Source organism: Drosophila eugracilis, unplaced genomic scaffold, assembly GCF_018153835.1.
Source record: "Drosophila eugracilis isolate 14026-0451.02 unplaced genomic scaffold, ASM1815383v1 contig_1765, whole genome shotgun sequence".
Classification (NCBI taxonomy): Eukaryota; Metazoa; Arthropoda; class Insecta; order Diptera; family Drosophilidae; genus Drosophila; species Drosophila eugracilis.
The window spans coordinates 502,478-517,545 of record NW_024572605.1 but is presented as its reverse complement, the minus strand read 5'-3'; the positions used below and the strand labels follow the sequence as shown (position 1 = coordinate 517,545).

General features: G+C 48.0%; 4 protein-coding genes across 6 annotated transcripts; 1 reads left to right on the top strand and 3 right to left on the bottom strand.

Annotated features, from left to right (window-relative positions):
• Window positions 1-23: 23 nt before the first annotated feature.
• Window positions 24-1,697, top strand: LOC108107292 (neuralized-like protein 2). The gene is made up of 3 exons (XM_017214749.2): window positions 24-668; window positions 724-1,029; window positions 1,092-1,697. The coding sequence occupies exons 1-3, from the start codon at window positions 122-124 to the stop codon at window positions 1,205-1,207; spliced, it is 969 nt and encodes a 322-aa protein (XP_017070238.2). The 5' UTR covers window positions 24-121; the 3' UTR covers window positions 1,208-1,697.
• A 4-nt stretch (window positions 1,698-1,701) lies between these two features.
• On the bottom strand, window positions 1,702-3,335 carry LOC108107294 (glutathione S-transferase 1). The gene is made up of 3 exons (XM_017214750.2): window positions 3,219-3,335; window positions 2,435-2,545; window positions 1,702-2,365 (listed from the first exon to the last, which is right to left on the bottom strand). The coding sequence occupies exons 2-3, from the start codon at window positions 2,527-2,529 to the stop codon at window positions 1,789-1,791; spliced, it is 672 nt and encodes a 223-aa protein (XP_017070239.1). The 5' UTR covers window positions 2,530-2,545; window positions 3,219-3,335; the 3' UTR covers window positions 1,702-1,788.
• Window positions 3,336-3,440: 105 nt separating this feature from the next.
• LOC108107288 (epidermal growth factor receptor substrate 15-like 1) lies at window positions 3,441-10,436 on the bottom strand. 3 transcript variants are annotated; one of them, XM_017214742.2, is made up of 12 exons: window positions 10,085-10,436; window positions 9,763-9,999; window positions 8,920-9,689; window positions 8,542-8,863; window positions 8,389-8,478; window positions 8,120-8,182; window positions 7,777-7,974; window positions 7,281-7,724; window positions 7,015-7,203; window positions 6,884-6,955; window positions 4,551-5,193; window positions 3,441-4,494 (listed from the first exon to the last, which is right to left on the bottom strand). In XM_017214742.2, exons 1-12 carry the CDS (start codon window positions 10,154-10,156, stop codon window positions 3,809-3,811), a joined length of 3,786 nt encoding a protein of 1,261 aa, XP_017070231.2. In that variant the 5' UTR covers window positions 10,157-10,436; the 3' UTR covers window positions 3,441-3,808. The 3 variants fall into 3 exon arrangements, with proteins under 3 accessions (XP_017070231.2, XP_017070232.2, XP_017070233.1); XM_017214743.2 differs by lacking the exon at window positions 8,120-8,182; XM_017214744.2 differs by lacking the exons at window positions 3,441-4,494; window positions 4,551-5,193 and adding an exon at window positions 5,435-6,501.
• A 302-nt stretch (window positions 10,437-10,738) lies between these two features.
• On the bottom strand, window positions 10,739-15,059 carry LOC108107289 (histone-lysine N-methyltransferase eggless). The gene is made up of 8 exons (XM_017214745.2): window positions 14,047-15,059; window positions 13,861-13,981; window positions 13,512-13,801; window positions 13,202-13,457; window positions 12,643-13,148; window positions 11,832-12,584; window positions 11,075-11,776; window positions 10,739-11,006 (listed from the first exon to the last, which is right to left on the bottom strand). The coding sequence occupies exons 1-8, from the start codon at window positions 14,974-14,976 to the stop codon at window positions 10,800-10,802; spliced, it is 3,765 nt and encodes a 1,254-aa protein (XP_017070234.2). The 5' UTR covers window positions 14,977-15,059; the 3' UTR covers window positions 10,739-10,799.
• Between the last annotated feature and the right edge of the window lie 9 nt (window positions 15,060-15,068).

The following is a 15,068-nucleotide window of genomic DNA, read 5'->3' as shown; positions in this document are numbered from 1 at the left end:
TCTCGCGGTGAATGGTATTTTTGAGTATTTTTTGGAAAAATATACAGTCGACAAGAAGTAAATAATCAACCTGCGGGCACGCCAGGAGAGTCCTCTAGGATCACCGAACACCACGCGCCTCATGGAAGCCGGCGAGGAGGGCGACCAGGCTGCGGCAACTGCCCCCATCTGTTCTCGTCCACGAGCAGCCTACGTAGAGCAGGATGATCCAGATTTCCGGCCCGACCTAGAGCTGAGCCCGGACCGGGAGCTGCCCCTGGGACTGTGGGAAGGAGTTCCTACCCTGAGCAGCCGCAAGCGACAACTGAGCCGCTTTCACCCCTACCATGGCTCCAATATTCAGCTGGGCGACGACGCCACCGTGGCCTATCGCAGGGCTAGCTTCGCCGATGCCTTGACCTTCTCCGAGCGACCGCTGGCCCCAGGCGACATCTTCTTGGTGGAGATCGAGAAGATAGAGCGTGGCTGGTCGGGCCATATGCGCCTGGGACTTACCGAGCTCGCGCCCAATGTGATTCGAACCAGCAGCGAGGGATTGCCCCATTTTGCGCTGCCTGACCTGGCTAACTTGGGCAACAGTTGGATCTACCCGATCTCCAAGTTCGAGATGAACCAGCGCCAGGAGGCGAACGACATCATCGAGCCGGAGACAGACGATGAGCCACACAGTACGTACTGTACATACCTGGTACGAGCGTTTTTATTTAGTAAACCCTTTTCTAGGAAACCTTTTGGGTGACGCCCCACATGTGAGGACGCCTCGCGGCTTGCTACCAAAGAGACTTCTGCGGCCGGCGACGGGAAACGGCAACGACTCAGACATTCTACTAACGGACAGGGGCTCTCGCATCGGCATCATCTACGTGCCGACGGTACACAGCGCCTCGAAGGGCGAGCTGCACTTCATTATCAATGGGGTCGATCGCGGCCCTGTATCGCGAGACATTCCGCTCAACAGAGCTCCCTTGTTTGTGGTTATCGATGTATATGGAACCACGAAGCAGATTAGGATTATTCAGCTGGAGGGCAGTAAGTGGATATATATTGCAAAAGTGACCGAACATTTCTTACCTAATCCTTTTTTCTTGCAGTTCTGTCCCTGCAAAGCGCGTGCCGCAATGTTATCCTGGAAAATTTCGCGGAGAACAAGATAACCGACCTGCCGCTGCCGGAGAGCATCAAAAGATTCCTTCTGCGCCGTGACTAGAGCCTCCGGACCATGAGCTCTATGCAATAGGGCCTAGTGTGTGTGAATGAGAGATGCGTGTGTGAGGAAGTGTGCATGAGCCAGGGTCGTGATAGTTTGTTTACTCATACATATATATATTTTATACGCCTGCAGCGCTAGTAAAGTGCTAGTTCATTGACCCCTGCTCCGGACCCTGATGGATCTGCGGGATCTGCCGATCCCTATAAGAAGGCGCTTATCATTGTACTTTCTGTAGATATATTTTGTACTTTAGTTCCAGTTACCAGTTCAATACTCGCCTAACCTGGACGATCCTATGTTGTAAAACATAACTCTCGCCAGCTTTTGGGTATTGTGGTTTGGCCAGCACCTGCCTGGGTCTCCTGGCCACCCTGCCTTTTAGCGTTTTGGTACCCAATACGTTTTCCGTTTCCACTACCACCTAAGAATATTGTTACTAAATGTAAGTTAAGTCCAAGTAATAAAGGATCTATAAAAACCGCTGTAACTGATGAAGTCGTACTGACAACTAAGCCGTTTATTCAAAACTGGATATGCATAAAGTGTGGATACAGAATAAAAGTGGAGTGATCGGCTGTCTACTTCCCGCGGTTTTCCGCTAGCTTCGCCTTGAAAATGGCCTTCAGCTCATCGGCGCCCTCACCGTTCACCTCCTGGTAGTAAGGCAGCTCTGCGAGACGCTTCAGCCAGGCCTGCACCTTCGGGAACTTAAACTCGTCGATCGGTGCGGTTTCATTGACAGAGGTTACGGTGGCCACCGCGCAGAAGTCGGCAATTGTCAAATCACTACCGCACAGGTACGGTTGCTCCTTTAGGAACCCTTCCAGGATCTCCCAGCATTTCTGGATGTATGCGATCTTGTCGATTGAGCAGTCCGTGGATCCGTGGTACAGGATTGGCTCGTAGAGGAAACGCAGACGGGCGAACAGGTGGCCGGAGTCCAGGTGGAGCCGAGCATCGACGTTGGCGCGCTGCACCAGATCTTTCGGGTAGAGCTGCTGCTGCTCCTGGCCGAATTTCTCTACCAGGTAGGCGCAGATGGCGTGCGAATCTATGATCGTGGCTTCGCCGTCGATCAGCGTAGGGATCGTGTGCTGGGGATTCAGCTTGAGGAATTCCGGCGTCAGATGCTCACCCTTCAGCAGGTTAATTGGTCTGGCATCGGGCAGAGACACTTGTTAATTGAGTTAAGTGGCACGGTGTGCGGATAGTGTGGGAACCTACCGTAGTTCAAGGTCAAGACCGATCGCCTTGGCCGTGAGCAGAACGGCGCGGGATGGGGGGCTCAGAGTGGCGTAATACAGAGCTGGCTTCGACATGGTGGGATCTCTGGATCTGTAGGATATATCAAAACTATTACCTAAATGTTACAATTTTGTCTACATCTTGGTTCTTGGTAATATTTAATGATAACCCCGAGAGTCGTAATCGACGAACCTACAATCAAACCAATTTTGGGACGTGGTCCCAGACCTTCGCCTGATATTGACTCAAAGTTTCAGGGGATATTATAAACCAAGGGAACAGCATTAGCACTGCAATGTTTCCTTAAGCAACGCCTTGCGGGGGCTGAACCATAGCATTGCTAACCGCACTCACACCACCACCAGTACACCTACACTGAATCCGTGTCGCACCCACAGCAATATCAGATAACCCCCGATCTGTAGCATGATAACTGACGACTTATCAGAACACCTAACACGGCAACCACACAACGAAGGAATTTTACTGGGGGCTATCGCCGTCCCTGCTCCGCCCGCACTTCGGCCCCCTTATGGCGACTTGGAAATTAAGTTTACAAAATAAATGTAATTAGCAGCACACACACACACATGCTAACGCGCCCCCCTCTGCTCATGTTTGTGTATTAAATCGCCGGCAAATTGTTTTTATAGTGCCAATGCAGCAATTTGTGCGCCTGTGTGTTGTTTCGTTGGTATAGGGGGCTGATTTTGCGCATCGCATTGAGATTAGTTTACACACACATTCTCTACTCGGAACTCACACTTTCTATGACTGGCAACAATAAAACAACTATATAGTCTATAGATAAATATTTGGAGCGGCCGCACAAACGTCTCCTACAAAGTCCAAAGGCGATCTGAATCAGGAACGAGAAACTATCTAGAGGCTTCACTGGCTCTGCCGGCAGCTCTGCTGAGAACGCTCTTGGTGGTGTGGGTGAGAGTGGAGCTCTCTCTCTCTCTTAGACTACTCTCTTCCATAATGATGATGTTATTTCATACGTTTATTCATAGGGTTTTGGTACAGGTTAAATCGCAACATATTTAGGCTCTACGAGTATGTGGTTACGCGAAATTATATATTATTGTATATAGCATGTAGCTTTTAATGCCAGCTGCGACTCCGTTGAAATTCTCTATTCGCTGGAATCTTTGAGCACAAGGAGTACGCAGTAAATATCATGGTAGGATTTATAGTCCCATGATGTCTTGATCGAAGCGGAAACAAAATACTAACACTAAATATCGGATCGAGTGCGAATAGAGAGAACATTAGATTTGTCATTGTGTCATCATATCTCATGGATCAATCACAATCATCTGCTTGCACCACCCGCTAAGGTCATATAATCTAGTTGTCCATCACGCTGCGCTTCAGCGCTTCCTCTAAATCAGCGTCGAAACTCTCTGGCTTGGAGTAGTCCGCCGCGAACTTGTCCTTGGCCAACTCCTTGTTTTGATCCTTTTTGGCCACCTGCCCGTTTTGCTTATCCTTGCCTGTCGTCTCGAAGGATGAATTCCCAAAGTCACTTGAGAAGTTGTGAGCCTCGAAGGCTTCGAACTTGGCAAAATTGTGGCCCGGCTTGAAGTCGTCTTCGAAGTTGTCATTAAAAGCGTCGAAAGCTTTGGCCTGTGCCTTTTGATCGTTGGGCCTGACTACACCAGTGGTCACCGATGAGGTTTCGTTGACACTGAAGTTGTCGTTAAATGCATCGAAGAAGGAATCGTTAAGTTTCGTATTGCTAGTGGTTGTTGTCGTTGTTCCAGTTCCAGATCCGCCAGTTGTTGCCAACTTAGCCGCAAAGTCGCCGAAATCAGCGAACGCGTCCAGCGCCTCCTGAGACTTCTGATTTTGGTTGGGCTTGGAGTTGGAGTGGTGCGAAGTGTTCGAGTGATGCGATGGCGCTGGACTGGAGTTCAAGTTGAAGGCGTCGAACTGCTGCAGCAGATCGTTGTTCAGGGGCGTGGTTGCCTTTGCCTTTATGTTGTTGTTGTTCACAATGTTGCTTAGGGTTTTGGCTGCGGATCCCATCTCATCTGTACAATTAGAAACTTATTTGAGTGGATATTTAGACTATCAGCACCACGCTTACCCTCCGAGCTAAAGTCCTCGGCAAAGTTCTTCTTTTGACCAGCTCCCTTTACTCTTGATGGCTCTTCCTCTTCATCATCGGCAAAGGGATCCTTAATGCTGAAGGGGTCCTCATAACGATAGTCCTTGAAGGGATCGTCCTTAAAATCCGTAGGCCCGGTAATAAGACTGGGAGTCGGAGCCTTTCGGCTGGCACTCTCTTCAAAGGCAGCAAAGACACAAGGTTCCGCCTTCGGCGCCAATCCGAATGCTATAGTGCTCTGATTCTGCAGCGGTGTATTGGAACGCGACAATTGCTGGTTATTCGAGCTGGGGGCGGTGGTGATGATGGTGCTACTAGAGGGGGCTCCTCCCGCTCCCGTTCCCGATACCAATGCCACTGGTGATGCTGATACAGATGCTAATACCGAGGGTGAGACTGCTGGTGTGGATGACGATGTTGGGCGCAGGGAGTGTACGGTGGGGGCGGTGGTGGGTGTGGGATTAGGTGTGCTAACCGCCTGGCTACGGATCTGGCCGGGATCGTCGAATAGCGAGATGCTGTCAAGCAATGACGATCCACTGGAGACCGGAATCGGGGGCGGCAGAGTGACGGGGGGCAGGGACTGGGGCGTGGCCGTGGTCGTGCTTGGAATGTTGTGGAGCTGTGTGGGTGCGTTGTGTCGTGTGGAAATAGAAGTGAAATTAAATAAAAATAAATTAAAATAAAATTAAATTAAGCGGAATCGGAAAGATAACCCAACAAAGAGGAAACCAAAATCAAACCAGGTCAATGAAAGCGGTCAAGCAGCCACGTAGGAGGGTGTGGTTCGTGTACAATAATGACCAGATCCCAGAGTACTATCCTCGGGATTTGGGTTTCTTATCAAATTAACTTCGTCGGGCTTACGTTGAATGATGTCGAACATAGATATCTTTATTAATAATGCAAAACGTTGTGTCTGTTACATTTTCGTATCGGTTTAGGTTATTCTGGGGCTTCCCTAAAATTCTCTCTATAAGTATTTATGTAATTTATGCACGGAATATGTATTCTCGGTAAATCAATGCACGGAAGCTAGTTAGTTTCGGTGTGGGTGTTCGTATGTGTGTGGCTATAATTATAATCGAGGTCTGTGAAATATATATATATATATATATAGATCTATATATAAGTACTTTGATAAAGTGAGTCGGTATAAACTCCTTTCTCAAGCGCGAACTTCTGGCTTGACTGTGACGCACACTTCACTAGGGTATACGGCTCTATAAGCTGAGTGACAATGGGTTATGGGTTTTCGGTAGTAGTAGTAGTAGTGGGTAGTCCGATCCCGGAGTCCGATTGCCCTCACTTGCCCCGTTAAAAATCGATCTTTCGCGGCAGTTACATCAATATCTCTATGCTCGTGAGGTTCGTGTATAAAATGCTGGTAATATTGTATGGCTGTATAATTGCTTTAAACTTTAGTATTCGCATATGCAGAAACAACAAACAACTTGCATTAAATTCCTTAGATAGAGTTATCTTCGCAAAAAAACTAACCGGGGTAATACACTGTCCATCAAACGATTCGAGGGGAACCCATAATAATAGTAATAATAGTAGACTAATACAATACTGCACAACATCGGGAACCGAAGGATTATCCTTCCATCTGCTGCCTGCTTTGGTTTTCTGACTACATTTATAACACGATACGTAACGCTTGAAATTGGTTTGAGTTTTTGTCGAGTTTCGATTGAATTGATTTAGTACATTTAGCTAATTAGGCATGAACGATAATGCTGAGTCCTCTAGATATTATACCATGCACCGTGACTGATATATGTACGTTAATATGCTGCTGCAAATAGCTTTGTACGCTCAAATTGATTTGTTTCGTTATGCTGCTAGAGGAGGCCATTCATTAACTGAGTATGTGTGTTAGTACTGGTATATATCGTATATAGAATGGGTTATCTTAAGATGTTCACTGAAAATAGAGAATTGCAGAGATGAGAGACCAGACGGTTAGTTTCATACGGGCAGCACCAAGGCAAAAGCTACGGGGTGAGTTGGGTTGGGTGGTGAGTGGTGATCAAGGGTGGGGTTTCTTCCGGCAGTAACTACTTCTAATGGCAAACCGAAAAAGGATACAAGTCAAATACAAGTACAAAATCATAATACTCAATTTCTATGTTCTTGGAATGTGCATCAAAGTTATTTATTTCTACAAAACTTAGGAAATGTTAATGATAGTAAACGTAAAAAGAAGGATTAGTATCGGCTAGCTACATACAACAGACTGTGGGTACGGGTGCGGGGCGCATGCATTACCACCGATCCCAGCGGACACTGAATTGTGGGGTACCAACCTTATTGTCGAAGTCGTCAAAATCAGCGAATCCTCCTCCGCCACCGCCGCCACTTCCAAAACCACTCGCGGGCTGGGGAAGACATTAATTCAGAACTCTTTTATGTGGACAGGGAATCCAAATTTCCTTACCTGGGCAGCTCGTGGTGGGGCTGGTCGTGGGGGCGGCACCTTAGACTTCTTTGGCGGCAGTGCTGGACTAGGAGACTCTGGCCTTGGCGGCGGACCTGACTTCTGGGCGTTGGGACTGAGCACCTGACCTTGCCCGGTAGGCGCATGCAAGGCAGCAAACGGATCGCTGCCAAAGTCGTCTTTTCCGGGCTGTACGATATTATACAATTTATAAATTTTATATTATTATAAAATGAGTTTCGAATTGTTGTGTTATTAAGACCCACCTCAGGAGTGACTGCGCTGCTTTTATTGGCCGCGAAGGCATCCGATCCGAAAGGATCACGCTGAGTCTGACCAAATGATGAGCCTGCTCCGCTTTGACCAAAGGCATCGAAGCCACTATCAAAGCCCGAGGTCATGTTGAAGCTGTCATCGAAGCCTGTGGCAATCGCTGGCTTGCTGGGCTGCTGACCAGAGAAAGGATCGCTTGCAAAACCGTTGGTTGCTTGATTGGCAACCCCGCTGTTGTTCTCTTCGAAGGGATCTTCCTTGGGCATTTGCACTTCTTTGGTCAGCGTCTTGCGAGCCTCGTCGAAGTCTGGCTCGATCTTTAGCTGGTATTCAGAGACGAGGTCAGCGTTTTGGTTCTCCATCGCAGCCCGGCAAATGAGCAGCGCATCGGTCATTTGGCGTTGCGTCTCCAACAGTTGGGTGACCATCGATCGTACCTAAGATGAGTAACATTAACATCAATGCATCGTGGATAATAACCAATATTACCGAGCTGATTTGTAATTGGGTAGCCTGCAGGTGATTAGTCAGCTTGGAGAGCTCGCGATTGTTGTCGTCGTACTCCTTTTGCAAAGACGTCTCCTCGTCCTTCAGCTTTTGCAGCTCCGAGCGCTTTGCGTTCAGCTCACCTTCCTGCTCGTTAATGGTCTCCTCTTGCATGTGGCACTGGTCACGGATCTTTGTCACCTGTAAACGAGAGATTTTCGAGATCAGTAAGGAAGCAATTTGACCGAAGGATTTCGCACAACACTTAGGCCAAAACATAAATCACATGAACGAGTACGAAACACAAAACAATTATATACAGAAATCATGAGAAACTGAAACAAACCTGTTCGTTGGTGCGCGATATGTCAAGACTTACGTTGGCCAGCACGGCCGTATTGTGGTTTACCTTATGTGATCATAATTGTAAGTGTAAGTGCATTCACCATTTTAGTATAGGGTTAAGCCAATTGTTAACAGTGTCGAGGGAACATGATAAAGAAAGGAAACCAAAGTTGGAATTTAAATTTAAAATAAAACGTAAGCCCAGGAACAAGAAAAAGGTAAGCAATGGCGCAAGGCCAATAGCACCCCGAGAATCATGCAAATAACTACTTGAGCCTGAAGATCGTCCAGTCGCTTTTGCGCCTCTCCTCGCTGGTTCTCCAATTGTTTCAGCGTAGCGGTTAGAGTGTCCAATTCACTCTGTCAAAGCACAACATTTTTTATTTAAGTTTGCACTTGGCTAACGCATTCCAGTAAACTCACCTGCAGACTGCGCACTTCACCGTTCTTAACGCGAACATCCGCCTCTTTCTGAGCAATCTCCGTCTCCAAAACACGGCGCTCGCGGGCCAATTCCTCAATCTCCTTGGATATCATCTCTAGCTCTGGGTTCGAATAAGTGGGCTTCACCTCCTGCGGCTGCAGGTCCACTCCGGAAACTGTGGCGCGCATTGAAGGCGGAACCATATTGGCGTTAAGCACATGGGGCGGATCCACCCCGCGCTGCTTTCGCTCCACGAACCACATGGCCAGGGCGAATTGCTCAACAGTCAGCTTTCCGGATTGGTTAGTGTCGCAGAGAGCCCTACAATGGTTAAATGAGTTAAAAAGAAGTCCATAATGAAATGAGGATATCCCTACCAAATGTCTGCCAGGCTGCGCTGCGGTATACCCGACTTGATAAAGATATCTTTCACTTCAAGCCCAGATACCAGACCGTCCTTGTCTAGATCCGACTGACGAAAGATCTCTTCGAAGCGCTTCAGCTCTGCCGGGGTGACCACCCAATCGGCGTTCGCCGTCACAGAGGGCGGAGCACCGATTGGTATCAGAGGGTCCGTCTGGATCAGTGGCTGGGAGCTGACTGCACCAACCGGAGGAATGCGCGTCATTGGTGGCACGGCCACTGGGAGCGGCGGAATAGCCGCCGGCGGACCTATGTCCTTAGGGAAGTTGGCCACAAATCCGCCGTCTCCGAATCCTTCGCCGCTGGGAGCACGCGGCATGGCAGCTGCAGCTGGTGGCGGAGGCATAGCGGGCTTGGGTGGCGGTCCTGCGCCTCCGGGCTTCCGCAGCTCGGGCGGTAACACGCTGGGAATGGTGCGCTTCTGCAGCGTCTGGTAGACCAAGTGCATGGCTACCACAAACTCATGTTTGTCCAGATTGCCGTCCTTGTCCTGGTCGGCGAGGTCCCAAATGGTACCCAGTATGTTCATGGGCAGCTTGGAGTCCATTAGAACGCCCTTGACCTTGTTTCCCGGCAGCATGCCGTTGTACGGACTCAGCGACTCGAACAGCTGTTCGTACTTTAGGCGGTCGATCACTCCGATAGACCAATCTCCATTGGCTACTCCACCGCTGGACACCGGCACAGTCTGAATGCGCGACGGCATTGTTTTTGGTAGTTCACCCTGGAGAGGTTAGAGTGGCAATGAAATGGCATATCTCGTCTTGCCCACTTTGGGAAGGATTACGATTACTCACCACCTTCGGCGGGTTGGCAGTGTCCAGATAGATGTTGTTCATGTTAGCCACCTGGCCAGCCTGCGACAGAGACACCAATTTGAGGGCTACAAAAAATCCCGGCTTGTCCAGAAAGCCCTTACCGTGCGGATCGGACTGATCCCAGATCCTGCTTAGCACTACGTCGCTGAGGCCAGACTTCTTCAGGAACTTGGCCGCCGTCATGGCCTCAATTGCCCCGGTGGCTTTGGGGTCAATCTGTAAAAATCAATAGGGGGTGGGTGTGGGTGGATATCGAGCAATAGCTGCCCTAATGGATGGTGACTGGGGGCGTGGTGCTTACTTGTTTGTAGTAGGCCTCGTAGACGCCTATGTGCTTGCTGCACACCTTCGCAAAGTCCACATTCACATTCATGATACGGTGTCCACTAGTCACTTGACTTCGACTAGCAATGCGAAAACGCGTAAGCCTAAGCCTGTTATCACAAAATCGATTTTTCTCCACACGGGGCGGATGTGCTGGTCTGAGTCAGCGATCGCGGAAACCTTCTGCCTCGCACCTGTGCACCTGCGACGACGCTTGCTGAAGCCACTTACAGGTGAGCTTGGCGCATTGCGGCCCGGATTTTAGGTAAACTTGAATTTTAAAACGCTTAAATAAATTTGCTTTTTTGTGCACGGCGGATAGTGTGACCGTGCCGATAACGATTAAAAATACCAACGGTACCTTGGAAAATATCATAATGGTATTTTTCCAGTATCAAACAATGTAATTACATTTAAATAAAGTAAATGCTTTTCATTGATTTAAATTTTAGCTACGTGTGTCTTATTTCGATGAATATTTTTAAGACTTTTAAGACTTTAAGACTTAAATTGCAAAAATTATCCAACACTCCAAGTACTGATTGCCCAAGTTTTCGCGATAGTATCGTCATATTTGCTTGTTAATTTTTTTTTATAATTATATATATTTTTTATAGATTAATATTTAAACTTAAAATTCAAATTGTTTTTATTGGGTAAATTTCATTTTGAGCTTGGACTTCGACGTGAACTTAGAGCAAACGTATGCGGCAGTTTGGAGCTCCACATTGGCAATACAGCACCTTGCCGGGCACTACACCCACTTCATAGTTGTAGTTCCAGGTCAGCTCTGTGCCGGATCGAATGTGGGAAGCAGAAAAGAAGGCCACCCAAGGGAACCGCAGATCATGGGTGTCCACAAAAACGTTCTGCACAAAAAGATTCGGGTTGCAAGAGTGCTACGATAAAAGAAAAAGACCAGTAGTCAGTTAAAATGAATGAAAATGCGATCCTTAATCTAACTCACGTTGAAGTAGCGTCCGAGGTTGCCCGTTGTCTTGGCATCCATTATGTACGGCGCTTCGTCCTTGCCGAAAAGCCTTCGCACCGAGTTCTCACGCACTGTCTCATCCAAATCGGCGTTTGGATTGAAGTTTATCACGGCCCGTTCCTGCGAGTCTAACTCACTGCTCTGTGTAGAGTTGCTCCTTGAAGTGCGCTTGATCTTGCGCTGATAGTGGTAGTTCGGACGAAAGTCATCATCGTCTTCGGCATCGGGCCCACCGTTGTCTTCCTCGGGATCCGGCTCCGAGTGCTCTACCTCAGACTCATAACCCTCCTTCAGCTGTTCGGCCACCTCAATGTAGTCCAAGTCGGCAAAATACTCGTCTCCTGCGTCCTGGCCACCCTCGTTTGCCATCGTCTCCGTAAGTAGGTGGCCAGCGTAGATGCATATAAAAGCGCCCTTAGGAATGTCGTTAACGCATCGCAGGCCCCAACCCCGATTAGACGTCTTGAAAACCTGCAGCTTCATTTCTAGCGAGAACTGCACAACACGGTTGAGGCAATTTTTCTTGCACTTACAGCGCGAGTTGCATTCGTAAATTCCAGTAGGTACATGCTCGTGAAGCCGCTTATACTGATAGCCAATTTCCTCGATGGGCTTCTTTGGGTTGCAGTACCTGACGCCAGCCACTGTAAGTTGCCAGCAGGCACACTTGGACTTGTCCTATAAATATTGTCATATAACTATAAATGTTTTTATAATTTATCAACGAACTTACAGAGCAGTCGTCCTCGCAGTCGCAGCACACGAGGAATTCGTCGTCTAGATTTAGATGGACTCCTTCCGTGGGGATACGCTGCTTGGCGTAAGTGCACGGGGGCGGTAGCGTATTGTCGTAGTAGTTTACCAGCGGTATGGCCATTTTTTCCTGCCCCTTGGATATGTCCGTGTCCTTAACGATCGAGGGATCAATAGAGTACTCGGCCAAGCACTTCAAGTCGGGCGTAAAGTCGAAGTTGTCTACGTTTAGTACGTTCTCGGTTGCACGTAGATATATGTGGACTTCCGCCAAATTGCGCAAACTCTTACCACAAGGCCCTCTATATACCACACACTTCTTGGTCTTCTGCCGCATTATCAGTCGTTCCCAGCCTGAGAGCAGGGGTTTGGCTAAAGGACTATAGCTGTCCAGGCGATGCACGATCTTAAATAGGCAGTTAGGGTTGCACTCGTGGCTTTTGTACATTTTAGGAGGCAAGTTTCGCTTGGCTGTGAAGTAAACCACATGACCCTTTGGCCTGTTCTCATCGTCCACGTAAATTGTTGAGTTGTTAAGGTGACGCACTGTACTGGCGTTATTACTGACACCTCCGGGGCGTCCCCCTGCACTGGTGGCTGCCGAGGATGCGGGTGTTGTTGATGCAGCATTTTGCCCAGAGGAGCTGCTCTTGCGGGCAATAGCTCGCATCTGCTGGTTCACTTGGATACTGGACTCCATCTCCTTGGTGTACCGAATAAAGGGCTCCGTGCGCTGGATTGGAAAATAATACTGTTTTGTGAACAACTGGACAAATTGACACTATTCTCACCCTTGGGACACGCATCTGATGTAAGCTTGAACTGTTCAGGGTGTTTTGCGTTTCCTTAAAGACGGGTCCCAAACGCAAGGAACCCCTATAGATCCACTCCGTGTGGTTCTTGTCCCCCTCAAACTGCATTAGCACCAAGCTGCAGTCGATGTCGATGACACGAGCGTACAGCCAGGTACCGTTCGACTCGGTGCTCATGCTCTGGCCGCGGGTACACTGCACCATGGGTCGATCCACCGAGTATTTCTCAACGTACTTTTGAATAAAATCGCGCGAACCGGCATGAACGTCCTCCCACACTTTCTCGGAGGCTTGACAAACAAGCCGGACATCCCGATGCGGGACATACTGTGTGTAACCATCGTCGTAGAATATAAGGTAACGGTAGCGGTTGGCCTGCTTCAGCGGCTCGGCGATGATGCCTGGATAGAAGGCGCTCTGCACCACTCCCTTTTCTTTGCCCCGCGATAGTGTGGTACCATCAAAGTACGCAATAACGCGAGTTCCTAGAATGCAAAATGATTTAGCTGTGCTGAAGGTTAGTCAACTGGCCACTAACCAATAGTCAGTCGCACTGGCGGAGGCTCAAAATAGGCAATGTGTTTGGCCGTCACTGTCTTGATCATCTGGTAAGGTGCGTTAAGGTACCTAATCTTGTAGCTCTTCATAGTGTTGCCGTTGATGGCGGTGCTCTCTGTGAACTCGATCACCTTTATGGACACCCAGCTAGCAATGGCTTTGTTCTTCACAGCGTAATAGGTCTCGCCCAATTGGATTGGTGGTCGTATAATTTCGCCTGCTGGCGGTACATGTTGCTGAAGTAAATAGACGTATTAAATATAACAAAAACTGGGTCTTTCCTGACTCACCACAAAGTCGCTAACACTAGACTCGATGTCTAGGGAGGGCAAATGTTCGTGAACCACCGGACAAAAATTATACAGAGCGCTGTGCATCTTATCTGAGGTACTCTGAACCTTTTCAAGTTCTGCATCTGCCAATGCAAACTGTTGCTCCAAATGGTCTGCCTTTGCCTGAAGAATTGTCTTTGACCAGGACATTTGGTTCTCAAACTCCACTTTATTCAGCACACTCATAATGGCATCTTCGAGCTCATTCTCAACCAACAGCAACTCCTTTTTGGAGAAGTCCGACATTTCTATGGGTGGTAGATAATTATTATCATTGGTTTTTGGGTGTTTGTTTTAGAGCACTAACCTGTCTGCTTTTGCTCCTCCTCCTCCTCATCGCTGCTGTCTAGAGCCACAAAGTCGGCGTGATCCTGATGAAATTCCCTTAGCAGCAGTGGCTGCTTGGCTACAAGGTAACCTGCATATTCCTAATATCAAAGGGCAGCTATCTTAGAGATATATTTATTTATTAAATATAAGTAGGCTACTAGACCTCATACAGTTCCATAGCGGTGTCGTGGCATCCCATACATAGGAACTGCTGTTTGGAAGATTTTCGAAGCACCTTGTAGAAGTTCAATGTGGCCATGTTGGTTAGGACGTACTGCTTGTGAAGTCTCTTGCAATTGCAGTTAACGCAGTCCTTGCCATAAAAGATGTCTCCATCCGTTGGCAGTCCATTCAGTTGCTCGTCCTCTGGGCCATTTGGAACAGTGGATTTTTCTAGTTCAACCTTAAGTAGGTTCGTTTTTTTTTCATGTTCGATTTCAATGCTAGCTTTGCTTTCCTTAGAGTTATCTGTTGTGGTTGTATTGAAAGCGTTTTGGTCTACATCCATTATAGGAGCTTCTGTTTTCTCTCTGGTAAAATGTGGTATTTGCGCTTCCTTCGGATTCTCTTGTTTCTTTCTTTCACTACCTCTTTCAGGAGAACTTTCGGATGCGGGACTGCTGATCAGTTCGATACTACTGTCTGCAAGTTCCTCAGCCTCTTTAACGTTTTGATCACCAGTTCCATTAGCACTATCAGGTTTCGGCAGATCTTTTGCAGTTTCGTTGGGGGAAGGCGATTTTACAGGACTCTCGATTAGCTCCACACTGCTATCCGAATCAACTTCTAGGGGGGACTTAACGGCAGGTTCGTTTACATCCGTTATTGGACTGCAGGGATCGTCCCTACGATTTTCCGCTTCTTTTTCACCCTCATTCGTCTTCGAACTGGTTGACTCGAGGGTCAGGTCTTTCATATCTATATCTTTCCCATATCCTTCTTCTCCCACCGGCGCAATGTGAGCGAGACTATTTTTTTCTGCTCCTGTCAGCGACCCGGCAACTTTTTCAGCCTCTACGGTTGCTTTCTGCACATCCTTAACAATTCTTTCACTGCTCTCGACACAGTCCATCGCTGATGATTCCCCGGACATGCTTTTTTTATTAACTCAACTATTCGAACATTAAATAAAACAATTTTAACAAATTGCAAGGAAATATCGAATTCGATTTTACAAGAAATTGT